A 14,928-nucleotide genomic window follows, 5' to 3' on the forward strand; every position below is an offset into this window, starting at 1 on the left:
TTTTCTTGTCTTCTCCTTTCAGTTTGTTTTTGGTTGGTTTTTACTTGTTTGTTTTTTAAATCTGATTTTATTTTTAAGGCGGGGAAAACGCTCTAAGGAAGGGCAAGGACTCCCACGCTGAGAGCCCGCCGTGTGGAGGGGCGGTCATGGCCAGGAGGGGCCCAGTGGAGGGCGGTGTGCTGCTGTGCTGCGGCACTGCCAGCCCCCGGCAGAATGGGAATTCCAGCACATGCACAGAATCGTCCTCAACGCCTTGGATTCCCCATAAATCCAGTTTAATATGCCTCCAATATGTCACCAAGGATTATTTATCATTTGTACTGCAGTGACTCCTTAAAAAAAACACCTGAGCTGTGAAGCAAGTCTTTGTCATACCACAGCTAGCGAAACATGCCTGTGCAGAATGTTTTATCTCACAGCTGGAATCCAGGGCAACTTCCTCCCCCTCCACAGATTTAGATTTGTTTTACTACAGACCACGAAAGTATGGGTGAAGGGAAAGTACTGAAGAAAATATTGATTTACTTGGATCAAATAATTTGTCTACTGTTCGAATGTAAGTCAAGATTAATATGAAATTCAACCAGACTGAAATAGGTATTTTTGATATTGTTCAAGTCTATCCTTTCATGATAACAGCTTGCTTAATTCTAAATGAAAGTAAAACCTAAGACAAAGAAGAGATTTAACTTTAGTTCTTTAATAACTGATCCATATAAAGAAAAAAAAAAAAGATTTTTGGATCACCCACACCTAAAAAAAAAAAAACCTAACTGCAGTGTGCATTCATGAACATTTGCACACACAAAAAGTATAGGAAGATTTTCAAACAAAAGTATTTCTTCTGCTCTCTAGTGTCTCTTTACAACATATTAATTCCAGAAGTCATCACATTTTCCATTTGAGAAAGAGGCCCATTATTTTTCCAGACGCACTGGGATCTTCAAATCTCAGAATATGGAAACTATCATATATTGTTTTACCAGACCCCTTTTCAGGGTCTTATTTAACTGAATAAAAATACTGTTATAAAAAAGAAGCATGGAAAAAATTCTTACCTGTCTACATTTCCCTAAGCACTGTAATTGTGAATCTTTCTGAGAGTTTAAAACAATTAGCTTTTTAATAAGGTTAATGAAATATTTTAAATGCTGCTTGAAAAGAAATGATGAAGTGTTCTGTTGGCTGCCAGAAAAAGAAAGGTCATTTTCAAGTCCCATAGAAAGATCAAAACCACTTTCTTGTCTAGAAATCTGCCTTGGAGTAAGATAGGATCTCCCCCAGAAATCTGTCTCAGAGTAATAAAATAGATTGCATCATTTCCTGATTTAAGAGGGGCTGATTCTTTAACAGTGCAACCATCTGTGAGGGAGAAGTTTGAAACGATTCCAATCCAAAGCATTGAAACACTTGCAGCATTTTAAAGGCTACAATCTCTCAGCCTTTACGTGAAAAAACAATGGGTTGGAAAACATTTAAAATACTTAATGCTCAGAGCTGGGACTTTCTGACTGGACTTGCAAATGGAAAATGCATTGCCCAGGGCATCTAAGTGTCCTTAAAAGAAAAAAGTTTTCTGATTTTCCCCTCTCTCTACTCTTCATCCACAGCTAACTGTACTCTGGATGTCATTGACACCAAACACACAACTAAAACTAATGGACACTGAGGAGTTCCTCCTAGGAGTCAGCAAACCTTAAAATTGCTGATTGCTTGCAAGAAGTGCAATGCAAATACAGATGCTAGTCCTTAACTTGTTGATCTATGGAAAACAATGGAAAATTTCTGAGCTTTGTTGATGTTCACCAATTTAATTTCTCCCATACAGTAAATTGCCTGAAAGTGAAACACAAATCAAGCTCTCCTAGTAAACTTGCTGATAATTTTCATCTTAGCTGTCTAGCTATTGGAAATATTATTCTTGCACTCTGATCCTGGACAGAGAGACTACATATAAAATTGTCAAAGTCTACTTCAGCACATAGAAAACCTTCATTACAGAGCTCAGCAATTTTTGATTGCAGCAATACATTAGTGCAGTTGAGAAGGGAATTTTGTACCTTCACAAGAGGCTTTCTTGAATTCAATCTTATTGAAATCAAGCTACCTAGACTTCAAACTTGCATTTAAGTCACTGCAGCTTATTTTTGATGTGAGCTAATGAATGTAGTTCCATCACATTTCATTAGTCCCTCTCCTCAACAACACTAGGGCTGTCTCAAGTAAAGCAAACTGTCACAGTTCTCAATTGCATAAACTGCATAGGCAAATTTATTAATATATATTGTATACACATATCTAAAATAAAAGAACTCTGCTGCCACTGGCTCATCAGCCTGAAATTACTTCAGTTCACATGGTCTCACAACAGAATCCAATTGCACCCCATGCTGTCTTCAGCAGAGAAATTGTTTCATTTTTCATGCATGTGATCAGTCTTTTTTTAAAAAAACATGAATCACAATTACCATTGAAAATAATTTTTTTTTCTTAAAGGCATTAACAATTATTTTTTGAGTCTGTCATAATATACAGAGGGAGTGAATAATCTAAACTAAATTTACAACTGTAGTCAAAAGCAGCAAATATTATTTAGACTAATCTTTTGCCATTATCTCTTCTCTTAGTTTACAAAATCTAATCAACTGGGAACTTTATTGGCATATTTCAGAACTCTAGCATAAAATTGTTCCAGTCAAAAATTTCAGTTTCATCCAAAAATAAAATCCTTATGCAAAATGGGTAAATAAAAAAAGCACAATAGAAACAACCAACCAACCCCTGAAATGAACTCCACAATAACAACAACAACAACAAAAGCCACAATAGAATTTAAAAAGAAGTGACAGAATTGGCCTGGAAGATTCCAGATGAAGACAAAACAGTGACAAAAGGCAAGCCAGCCCATTGGCAGAAGTTATAACTTTATTTTCTTTTAAAACAGGGAAACTCCATTATATGCAGCCAAGGAATCACTGGAGATATAAGGCCTGAGAAAAGAGATGGAAATTGCCAAGGAAGGAAGCAGTTTAAAGACCCTTTCTTGCGTGCTGAATGAGCAGCTGCTAAAAGAAAGTTACAAGCAGGTAGAAAGAGAATCTTGGAAAGCCCTCAATAAAAGCCAAATGTCTATGAATTTACTTTTCAAAGAATTATGTTTGCCATATTAATGAGACCATCAATTAATCTATTATTTTCCAAGTCTTCTTAAAACAGGAGGCTGATGTGCTGGGAAAGCACAGCTGAAACAACCAGAATGTCTAATAGACCCTTGTGTACAGGACCAGGCAAGTTCAACACTTTGCAAGTGCTGATTTCAAATTTTGAGAGCAGGAATTGGTAATAACCATGGCTTGTTAGATGCACTATGACCAACAGAGCAGGTGCCCAAGGTGTCAGAGCTGGGCTCCATTCAATCAGGCTCCATCCAATCACACAGTCAAGTCACTCTATCTATTGTCACATCTTCCCTTAATCTCTGAAGGAAGGATAACCATATGATGAGTAATGCCGTAATAAAGAAAAACAGGGAGAAAAATCAGTCAGGGAGGGCAAGAGAAATCCACTAAACAGAGACAAGGACTCTATTTAGAAGGCAGGACCAATCAGTATTTGCTCTGATGTGACAGGATCCATAACATCCTATGTGATAGGCATTTTGTGTACTACCCTAGGATTACTGCTCACTTGATGGCAAGCCAAGCAGTTGCAGAGGCAGTGATACCAGAGGCTACTCTGGAATTCTGCCCACTGGATATAAGGCAAGAAGAAAAGGAAATGTATGCATTTACTTTCTAAACAAACCCCCAGCTTGGAAGACATTCTTCCTTCTGATGTCCACTGTAAATCTTCTTTGTATGATTTTGCACTGGTTTTGAGATGTGAGTTTTATCAGCTGTTGGTCAGATACACGGAAATGTAGTTGGCAAACTTTACACCAGGATCGAATCAATTCATGAAATACCAAAGGTCAAACTGCAATTTAAAGCTGCATGAGACCTTGGGATAAAAGCAACAAGCAAAACTGAAAATAAAATGGAAGTAGAAAAAAAATGAGAGAGAAGCCAAGAATTAAAGTAACAAAGACAACTGAAAAAGTTGACAATTGAAAATCAAGCTTATTAGGTTTTCACTTGGGTGAGATTTTCATTGCTTCTCACAGCCTGCCCTGCAACATCAAACAGTTAAATTTATCTACTTTTTTTTTTTTTTTTAATATATATTCTGCTTCCAAGGTATGAAACAGGTATGAAGGGACCTTAGGCTGGTCTGGAGAACACATTTAGAGCTAATGTTGGTAGACTTCTTGATTAAGTTAATATTTCTTTAAAATAAAAGGAAGAAAAATAATACGGCTGGAAAGGCAGACAGTGCAGGATATCCAGCCAGTAGGATAACAGAGGCAAAGCTTTCAGTGATTACACAACAAGAACTACATTTGAGAAAAGTAACCCTTGAAGGGCAGAGGCAATTATGACCAAAGACAGAAACACGCCTGGGACACGTTCACCTGCAGTTGTGCTGCTAACTGAGAAGGCCACTCTCACCTTGGACATATGGTCCTGTTTCAGGATGCTCTCGAACTCGAAGCGTGTAAGGCTTCTTTTGGTCTGACTGCTTTAATAGGTCTCGGACACGCTCATTATAGATTTCAAGAAAACTGAAAAGAAAAAGGAAAGCTAAATTCACTCAGCTAAAAACAAAACAAAAGGAGTAACTGTATATTTAGACTATGTAACAGACTCTTACATAGATTTTTTTTGCACTGGTGGGCTCAAATCCCCAGATTTCCAAACACAATGCTTTATAAGTCCAAGGGAACAATGAATAAGACCAGAATGTAGGATTATGGCTCAATTTAGGAGTTAAACAGAGCAAGTAAATTTTCACTGCATTCCTATTTCAGCTGTTTATACAAAAGTGAACAGACAGCATCCAAAGAACTATACTTAGATGGAAAACTAAACCCAGTACTTCCTCATCATTCCTCTGTGTTTTCCCCCTCATTCCAAAACTACTATAATCTAAGAAAATAGAAACAAAAGAAACTAGTCTTTACTTTGTTCAATCACATGAGTATGCTGTTAAAAGCCTTCATATTGTTGTCCAAAACAGTAACACACTTACCTGACCTTTACCCTGCATGATGCCATCTGGTCTGAGTAATCATCCTTCCTGGAAAAGAGGCCCTTCACAAATGAGAAGTTTATGTCAATTTAAAATACATTAAGAAAATCTTACTGCTTAAATTCAAATGAAGAAAAAAAATACCTCACATATACGAGGTGTCAGCCCAATGGATGCCTTCAAATAATAAACAGAAAAAAAAAATTAAATAAAATATTTCCTAACACTTATGCAAAATCTATTTTTAAACAAAAGCTAAGTTTTAAGAAAAGGACAGAATCATAGTGCAGTAATGACTATTGGATTAGAACACAAACAGCCATGCAGTGTAGTTCAGAACAGCATCGCTAATTATACCAAAAGTAATTTTAGAGCAATGTACACAGCATTGATGAGAAGTATAGGGGTTTGGGTTAAATCCAAAAGCTGTTTGATATAATGATATTGGACATGTCTATGTCAGAGGTGTTGCAGACGAGATGAAGCCACGCCAACACTGAAGCTACCTTGATTGCTCATTAATATTTTTGGGATTTCCTTATCCTAGTTTTATTTCTTCATGCCATGGCATCACTGAGGAGCCTTAGAACATCTTTATATTCTAGATTTATAAATTTTGTGTCTCAGAGAGAACAGGATATGGAGCTGCTAACAATACCCAGACTAGGTGATGTAAATTTTTCCCAGTCTACACAGCACTGAGGTAACAGAGTGGTTTTGTGCGATGAACTCTCCTTATGATACGATTGCTCACACTTTAGCAGTGCCAACACACCTTGGGAAAGACACCAGGGCTTAAGTGGATTCTGCTTGCTGAATGGCATGAAAGGCTTTTTTGAAAGCCTTGAAAGAAAGCACACTTGAAACTGTGTTCTTTAAAAGAAGAAAGTCCAGGTTCACCAAGCGGACCGCTATGGACAAAAGTTCTGTTTATACCAAACACTGGAACATTGTTTCACAGTGAATACATGTTATTAAAGATCAGCCCAAAGCAGTATTGCATTGGAGAAAGAAATTAGTTTTAAAGCAAGAAATCTCTTAGAAACACAAGATCCAGAAATTTCCTTGAAAAAATCTGGTAATAATGTAACTAAATCTTATTGCTGATGTCCATTGAGAAAATAAAATTTTAAAAATCCAAACTCTCATCAAAAGAACAAACTATGTTAGAACAGGCCTCCTATCTTTGGGGTTTAAACACATTTTGCCCTTACTTCACCTTAAAAATTGAATCCCAGGGATGTAGAAAATACTGGTCCACTTATGCAAACTATTAATTTTTTTTCTTTTTAGCAGTATGTTTCACGAACAGCTAAGAATATTCCTGAATAAAAATCAAATTTTGTTGTGGGAAAACACAGGAAATCATCAACTGACTCCATCAATCTGAGTAGCAAGATTAAAATGCACTTTAGGTGGTGCCTGATAGACAAATTTAGAATGTAACAGCTTCTGTAAATTCCATTCAAATGAGTGTCAAAACTGGAAGGGAAGTATTACTTTCCACAGGTCAATATTACAAGTAATAATCAAGCCTGTTACAAAACCATTACTGTGAATTGTATCTAATTTTATTTGTGAAAGCAATTTAATCTCAGCATAGGCCAGCTTGCCAAAATATTACATAGAAATGAATACTTTGCATTATCTTGGGTTACAGTTTCTAAAATACAGAACTATTCCGGGGTATTGAGGTGGTTTTCTTTGTCCTCTAACTCTGTGATAAGATTCATATGTAGTAAGAAGAAGATGATGATCTAGTAATAAATATTTAAACTATACCACACTTTCAAATATTTTTACCTGATACTCCATTTTTTACCTAAATGTAAAGGCTCACATTTTATAAGTTTAACACCAGATAAAACACGTGTAAGCATTCTGCTCATCAAGCACCACAACCACTGTTTAAAATGAAGCAATGTTTCTGCTAGACATCCTGCCCTCAACCTCAAGTTTAAAATGAATAGTGTAACTCACAGGTGTTCCCATCATTGTGTAAGTTTTTCCTGAACCTGTCTGTCCATATGCCAAGAGGCAGATGTTGTATCCTCTAAATGCACCAGACAGCACAGAAGTGCCAAGGTCCTGGAACACCTGAAAAGACCAAGAGAAATAAAACAGTGCATGAACAGTTTGTCTCCCTGCAAACACTCTTCATTACTTGCAGATCTTGCTCCTTTAATAACTCCATGGGAACAAGAATCTTCACACATTTGTCTCTCTATGTTATCAGACTCAATGTTGCGTGTTCAGCACTCACTTGTTAGATCTTCATTAAGACACTGGTATGCCAAGCACACTGCTGACAAGGAGCAGTAGTGTTTAAGTGCCTCCCTGCCTGCTATCTCTTATTTTATATTCAGACTATGTGAATTCTTGAGGATCTTTCCTACCCTGAGTGTTTACAGTTCTCATCATAAATGTGACTGAAAGGCATGATCAAGGCTCTTTTATGCAATTAGATAAACTCAGGATCAAAATTACAGATCAGAAGCAAAGCAAAGTCAAACCTGCATGCAGATTTCAGCCAAGAAATATTTCTACCTGGCCCATCTGGTCAGTAAGTGACACCACCAGAGGCCACACGCTTTTATCTTCTCTTCCCACCAAACACACAGAGATGTGTCTTTTTCTGCTCATTGTATTACAGAGTCAGGACCTGTTACCACCAAATCCTTGCCAGCCTCTCAGGACTTCCAAAGCTTGCACTGGTCCTGCTGTTGCTGCTAAAGTTGGGCCAACACTGCCAAACTATCCATACAGGAAGTTCTGACCAGTTTGTCCTCCTACTTTCCCCCTCTGCACACTTTGGCCTTGAAAAAGAGATGTTACAAGCATTAATGGTTTTGCTGTTCACATAGAAAGCTGTATCTATTGAGTATCTATTGAGAGATATATAGGGTTTCAGTGTTTCATGCTGTGATATCTCATCCACTGCCAAGTACTTTGCTTCTCCAATGGACAGATAAATGCACTAAAACTGATACAAAAATCAACAGGAAAAAAATCATTTATATCACTACTTTACCTAAACTACTCAGAAAGCAGATTGAAAAACCTCTCCTGAGACTTCAGTTTTCAGATCACATTTAAACTCAAACTAGATCATATTTAAACTCAAACAAGATGCTAATTTCCAGCTGAAGAATCAATAACATTTCTATTTGGCAAAATTTGACTACCCCTGCTTGTATTTGTAAAGGTATGTGGCATGTCAGAGCATCTGCTTCACTAGGATTATCAGCTCAAGAAACTTTTCCATTCAAAGCATACAGAGAAAGCCATGAACAAAACACAGGGATACAAATGTTATAGAAAAAGGATTAAAATAATATAGAGACAAACTCTCCAATCGCTACTGGATGCCATTAAGAAAATGAAGTAGAGCTTTGGAGGGGGCCAACCTGGACTTCACAGTCAACAATCTGGAGGGAAAAAAAATAAACAGGAGAATTTGGGATATTTGAGTGGGGTCTACAGGGCTGTGTAAAACTCACCAAGGAATGTTTAAGGTGAGGAATATTAAGGTAAGGAATATTAATTAGGAGTAGATTCTAAGCTGATGGTCAAGGAATTCAGAGCAGGGCCACTTCTGAACACACACACACACACATTTGCTTGTGAAATTGGCAAATTGGGCTATCAGGCAAGTACATGCCCTGCAGAGAGCTTAAAAGGGCTCAGGGTCCAGGGAAAGTTATTCTCATGTCAATTCTCCAGTGAACACTAAACTTTCCCTCAGTAGAAGCACCACTAGGATCTCTTCTCTACCTGGTTAGCACATAAAACTTGCAGGACATCTCTAAGACAGGACACTTAAGTCCAAAGGAGAAAGTTCCTCCTATGTGAGCACCTCAAAGAAATCAGTAGCTGGGAATGTGAATATAAGGGGCAGGAGGAAAGAATCTGATCTAAGTTGAAGATGGCAAGAGCTAGTTCTGAAGATTGACAGAGGATTGGCATCAAGCAGTATAAAGGACTAAGAAATTACAGGATGAATTACCTTGAAGTAAGGGGAGCAAGGCAATACTGTGCCCATTTCAGAGTATCAACATTGAATAAATTCAGGAATTTTGCATGGCTCTTTGTACTAAAAGCAGCTGGACTCCATATCAATTTAGAAACCATACTTCACGTGGTAGAACCTCTTACAACAGGGATAAATGCAGCCTGGAGAAGTATCTTGATTCAGTGATAGTCTCCTCATTAAGTGCTGTCCTCCTTTCTTTGAGGTTCACAATGGATCTTTGAGAGTTAGTAACTGATCTAAGTATAAAAAAATGAAATCTTCTCAGGTGGCTATCTTTCAGGATAGCAACACTAATCAATGTCATCTGGACAATGAAGCTGGTGTTTTAGAACAACAGCATTTTACTTCTTATACTGTTTTGTATGATGTTGTGCAACTCATTTAACATTTTCATGGTTCAGTTTTCCTACAGATAAAGTAGGAATAATGCTATCCATTAGTAGAAGATTGTGGGATGTTCTCACTAGTGTTCATAACACTCCTTGAGATTCTAGAACATCCATAGCAATTTAAACCAACTGTGCAAATTAGTGGGCATGCCCCCTCTCCAGGAGTATCTTGAATACTCTGAAAGAAGAGCCTCTAACTCTACAGTCTCAGTTCAAGCTGTTACATTTACTCTGTATTAAACACAAATGGTTACTCAGATGCTTTAATTCAAATATGTTTCAAATCAGACCTTTCTTAATTAGGCCTTGAGAGAAGACATATAGTACAAGCAAAACTAGATAGTCTAAAAGCAGCGACATAACCCTAGGATGGTGATGCGTCAGAATTTCAAAAAAAATATTTGCTGAACTTCTATTAAAAGCTGATTTGTACTGTTTTCTTTTTTCTAGTAAATTACTCTCTCTCCTTCTGTGAGGATAAATTACAATTAATTTAATTGAATAAAGCCTCAATTTAGCCTCTTTGTTTTGGTGTACTGCAGAAAAAATGGAGAAGTGAAGCACAGCAATGAATTTATTACTTTATTACATATAAAAAGGGAGGAGAGTAATTGAATTTAAAGCTTTTTCTAATATCAGAGGCATTAGTCCAAATACCCATCAGCAATAACAGCTGCAGTTTATACAAAAAATCCTCTAATTAATTTCTGGGCATATATACTAACATATTTCATGATACAATAGATTGAATCACAGATTTTGCTGATCATGAAGAGGGGATCGCAGGGAAAAGAAGATTTTTCTGGGAGCCTTCCAAGTCTCACATTTGAAATGAAACTCCAGGAAGACGAGGCTTTTCAAGGAACATGAGTTGGATATGGTTTCCTGCAGAGAATACACTCAGCTGGCTGAGACAGCTCTGTCTTCCCTGCATGGCTGCTCTGCGTGACTGGCACTGTTCACTTTGTTCCAGGCAAGAATGAGCCCTTCAACAAAGCCCTGACTGCCTTTGCCATGTCTGTTCCCTGCACTTGCCCAGCTGTATGTGGTCCATATCCCATGGTCATCTGTGAAATATTCTACAGTTTATCACTTGTCAACAGTCCTAACAGTGGAAAAAAAAACAACCTGTCTTTCTGAAAAAGTTAAGAGAAGGTATTAAGAAAAGTCTTGAATTATCACCTTTGAGTTAATCCTATTTAAAACTGAATACTAAAAAGACTGACTACTTATTTCTTTTGAAATAGAAATGTATGAGAGGTCAAATGAATGTGCCACTCTGCAAAAAATCTCTGAAATTGTTTTGGAAATCAAAAATTATGAAGTATAAACTGAAATCAGCATGGACAACAAAGTAAATCCACTCCAAAAAACTGCAGTTTATATCAGGTCACCCCTGACAAGAACATCAGGATTTATTACTCAATTAAAACAAAAAAAAATTGGTAGAACAAAGTGAGATATGGTTTTGGGTTGCTTCTTCAAGAATGCTTGAGTATTTTAACATTACCACAAAGTCCATTTTTAAAATGATATATGAGGACTACCAATTTGAAATGCACCTTGTCTTACCAAAAGATTAGAAAATTGAAGGAGTCTGGGAGATTGAAAGAAGGATACCACCTCTCCTAAGAAACAGTGATGACCAAGTGACAAAAGACATTTCTTCTCCACTTTGCATGAACTTTTATAAAGTGAGTTTCATAATACTAAAGTAGTAAAACTCTTCCTTTTTAGAAATTGCAAACATGTTTTGCAATTAGATTTGTGAGTAATAAGCATAACAATCTTTTTCGCTACCAGGAGTTTTATAATAGCAATAATCTGTTCTGATTCTTTCCCATTTGGACAGCAGAATCAGAAATCTTCTTTCCCAGCTCTCCTTTGCTTGCTTAAGTGCCAGAATTTATAGTGGGTTTTTTATGTCTTTCTTAAATAATGAATTTTCAAGACACTGAAAAATACCTTATTTATTAGCCTAAGATTGTATCACAATTTATCACACTAGACCTCCATGTCTGTCTATAAGTATGCATTAGCAGACAGATGACTATTTTTTTCTGAAATATATTTTGTTCTACTGCTAAGAAGTAAAATATGGCATGGAGTTACTCACCAAAAGTGAAAGAATTTTCAGATTTTTTTTATTAATAGTAATCATTTGGGACTTAAGTTTATACTGAATTTTTTGCTCAGATATTAAAAGTGTAAAGCCTTTTGTTTTCAAATTCTTCTTTTTAAAAAGGCTTATTTATTTTTGAAAAAAAGTTTAAGCATGTTCCATTTCTCCCAACTGCCTGTGCATATAATAAAGACTTTACTTCTTTTATATTCTTTGACTCCTTAGTTATTATCAGACCAATGGCCTGTGGATAATCCCTTCAGTCTATAACCTCTCTGTGACACACACTAAGACAGACACAAGTGTGTTGACTGTCACTTTTTCTTTTGTTCTTCCAAAAGGTTGGAGACGATTAAACTGTTCTCTAATGCATGAGGCTCAAACTAATGCTACTGACTTTGTAACACAAGGCTCAGTTAATGTCAGTACCTTTGTCTTTTCTTTGAATTAGTATGCATTGAATAGATACACACCTAGCACAGCTGATGACAACAAAGAGATATTTTACATTTTAAGTGGAAGGGGCTCTCTATTCTATGAGAGTATTCGTCTTAGACTAATAAATGCTTTCATTTTGAAGATAATGGGGTCATTCTGTCAGAAATTAAGGTTTGGCAATATAAATTTCCTGAGCATAAAACTTTTCTTTCTTAATCCAATCAGAACCTGGATTGCAAGGAGAAAAAAAAATCAATAGTTTTAAATGACAGGAAATTGACTGTTATGCTTTGGGGGTTAATAATTTGGGAAATTGAATGTTTTTCCAAATCACTCAAGCCAAGTCTCAGAGTCACATGAAAAAAAAAAAAATCCAGTAAACTTTCAGGTACAGCATGTAATGCCAAGTTTGCAAATGTAAGGGATCAATATTGATAAATAAGCATTTTCTGGCACTCAGGGCTTTTTTCCCCTACATAACTTCTGGAAAATAAGACTTGCATTTTGCTTTGAGAACAATGAACAAGCAAGGACCAACTTTGACTGAAGTAGAGGAAAGGGGAAGAGAAAGCAGAAGGAGGAAGCTACAACTTTTAGGAGCAACAAGTTAATAGAATAGTTTATTGAGTCTTATTTAGACAGCATGTATTTTCTTATTTGCCAGTGTCTGAAATGTGTGATAGTAACATTAGGATACTGACAAACCCAACTTGGAAATCTCAGAAATTTCAAGAGATTAATTTGGTAATTAATTGGTTTATTTGGTAAAGGCAAAAAAAAAAAAATAAAAGGATTTCTGAATAAATAAAATTGCTACTTATTATGGCATAGTCCACAAGCATCAACATTGACAAGTCACCAAAAGCAATCCAGTTTTACTGAAAAACATTAGGCTAAAATTAGAATACTAAGATAAATTCCCACAGCTAATAACCAGGACCAAAATCAAAAGACAAAATCAATCTTCTTTCACAGCACAATTTAAAAATTGCCTTTAAACTACTCCAGTTTAATGAAAGTGGAAAAGACTCAACTGAAGCAAGACACACAGCCAAAAGCTACTTTTGACCACAGAACCAACAAGTGACTTTACAAAGGTTGAAAAAACTTGACAGCCTGATTTCCATTAAAGATTTGTCATGCAAGCAAGATAAGGGAAAACTTCAGCATCAGTAGACAGAAAGCTTCAGAGTATCAATATAACTGCAGCAGACACAGTTACAAAATGAATTAAAGTAATAAAGAGGTGCTCTTATTTACTACACCCACAAAATCACACTCAGCCAATTGGTCAGGGCAGTTTGAGTAAGTGCATGAAGTCTGAGAGGCTCAGTCCTGCAGTATCTGTTTACCACAGTCTCCATTATGAATTACAGACATGCTGCATCTCATATTTGGTGTGTTTTCCTTCCAGAGTCTTGTCCACCTCAAGCTGTTGCTGTTTGGGTTACAACTAAATCATGTTTAATTAAATTGCTGCTATATCTCAAATGTAGCTGCCAAGACTCAGATATAAGTAAAAAAAAAAATTCATTAAATAGAATTATACAGAACTAAGCAATTCCTGCCAAAATAATGAAAGCCTTTGTCCCACAATCTTTACAAAACCCTCAAGATTAATTAAAATAAAAAGGCAGAAAGAGAATGCAAGGTAGGAATATGTAAAAACAAATCTAGGAGGTTGTTGCAATAATGCAAGGCTTTTTCTGCATGTGTTTTGTCTTAACAAATATTACACAAATGTCAGCTGAAGGGCTTTCTGTACATGGGCAAAGAAGGCACAAGCACAGGGAAGCACATTATGCTGATCAGTTGCACAGAACCCTCCACTGTGACATTTGGATTACTTCAGCAACATTACTCCTTGCTTTGAATGGGATAAAGCGGAAGGGGGGAAGGATTGGTTGGTTAGTTTGGGAACGTTTTTCTCTCTTAACAAGAGGCCACAGCTTCACAACCAGGATTATTTCTTTTCCTTCTGTCTATCCTGCCTTTTCAGTTTCTTTTTCCCAGTCTGACCGGAAGCAGGGCTGTGAAAGGGACGGCTTCTCTCCAGCTCAAGCAGCTTGGGCCCTGGCAGAGGCATTTGCAGCAGAACCTAAGAGACAGTTCTGTTCTTGGCTCTGCCAACAGACTTCCTGTGTGTCCTGAAATCCCTTTGTGCTTTAATTCTCCCTGGGACAGACAACAATGGTCTCTTTGTTCTTCTTATCAGGTGTAATTTTTCTTCCAGTGGAAAAACTGTCTGCTCTGTGTTGTAATGTACAGACACACACTAAATTTAACAGCATGAAAGTTCAAGCTTAAGGTATTTAGGAGAAACCATAGAATAAAAACACTAGGGAAAGACACAGAGAATATTTTACAAATCTATTGTTTTTCTGGGGGGAACAGGAGGGAGAATATTGGATTCTGATTAGGATGAGTGGTAGATTTATATTCCTGCCATTTTATTGCTGAATAAAATAAAATTCAGCAATAAGCACCATGAATAGGGTGTATTCATGAAAACACATCTTATTCACTCATTAAAAAAATCTCACCTTTTGAAAAAAGGAAAAAAATCTCTGCTTACCACATCAGTCCAATTTATAAATTGTGTGTTTGTATTTTCATCTACCTGTACAAAAGCACCTACCTCTCATCTCTTTTCCTTTCCAACAGGGATTCCTATTGTGTTATCACTGATTTATAGAAGAGGAATTTTAATGTAATAGCCATATAATCCAAACTCTACAGTATTTGACACTGCATCAATATTGATTTAGCTTAGTCCAGCTATATTTGTCATAATAAAGCTTTCTACACTGAAAAACACC

At 36.6% G+C, this 14,928-nt stretch overlaps 1 protein-coding gene across 1 annotated transcript in view; it reads right to left on the reverse strand.

The window, feature by feature from the left end:
• STARD9 (StAR related lipid transfer domain containing 9) overlaps positions 1-14,928 on the reverse strand; it is a 93,959-nt gene that overhangs the window by 49,579 nt on the left and 29,452 nt on the right. The window contains exons 4-7 of the mRNA XM_071427282.1: positions 7,108-7,224; positions 5,272-5,304; positions 5,128-5,189; positions 4,548-4,660 (exon numbers count right to left, since the gene is read on the reverse strand). Coding sequence (XP_071283383.1) covers positions 4,548-4,660; positions 5,128-5,189; positions 5,272-5,304; positions 7,108-7,224 — 325 coding nt within the window. The remainder of the gene's footprint in view (positions 1-4,547; positions 4,661-5,127; positions 5,190-5,271; positions 5,305-7,107; positions 7,225-14,928) is intronic.

This window comes from Agelaius tricolor, unplaced genomic scaffold (genome assembly GCF_023055355.1).
Source record: "Agelaius tricolor isolate 1412-34295 unplaced genomic scaffold, bAgeTri1.0.p SCAF_5, whole genome shotgun sequence".
NCBI classification, from domain to species: domain Eukaryota; kingdom Metazoa; phylum Chordata; class Aves; order Passeriformes; family Icteridae; genus Agelaius; species Agelaius tricolor.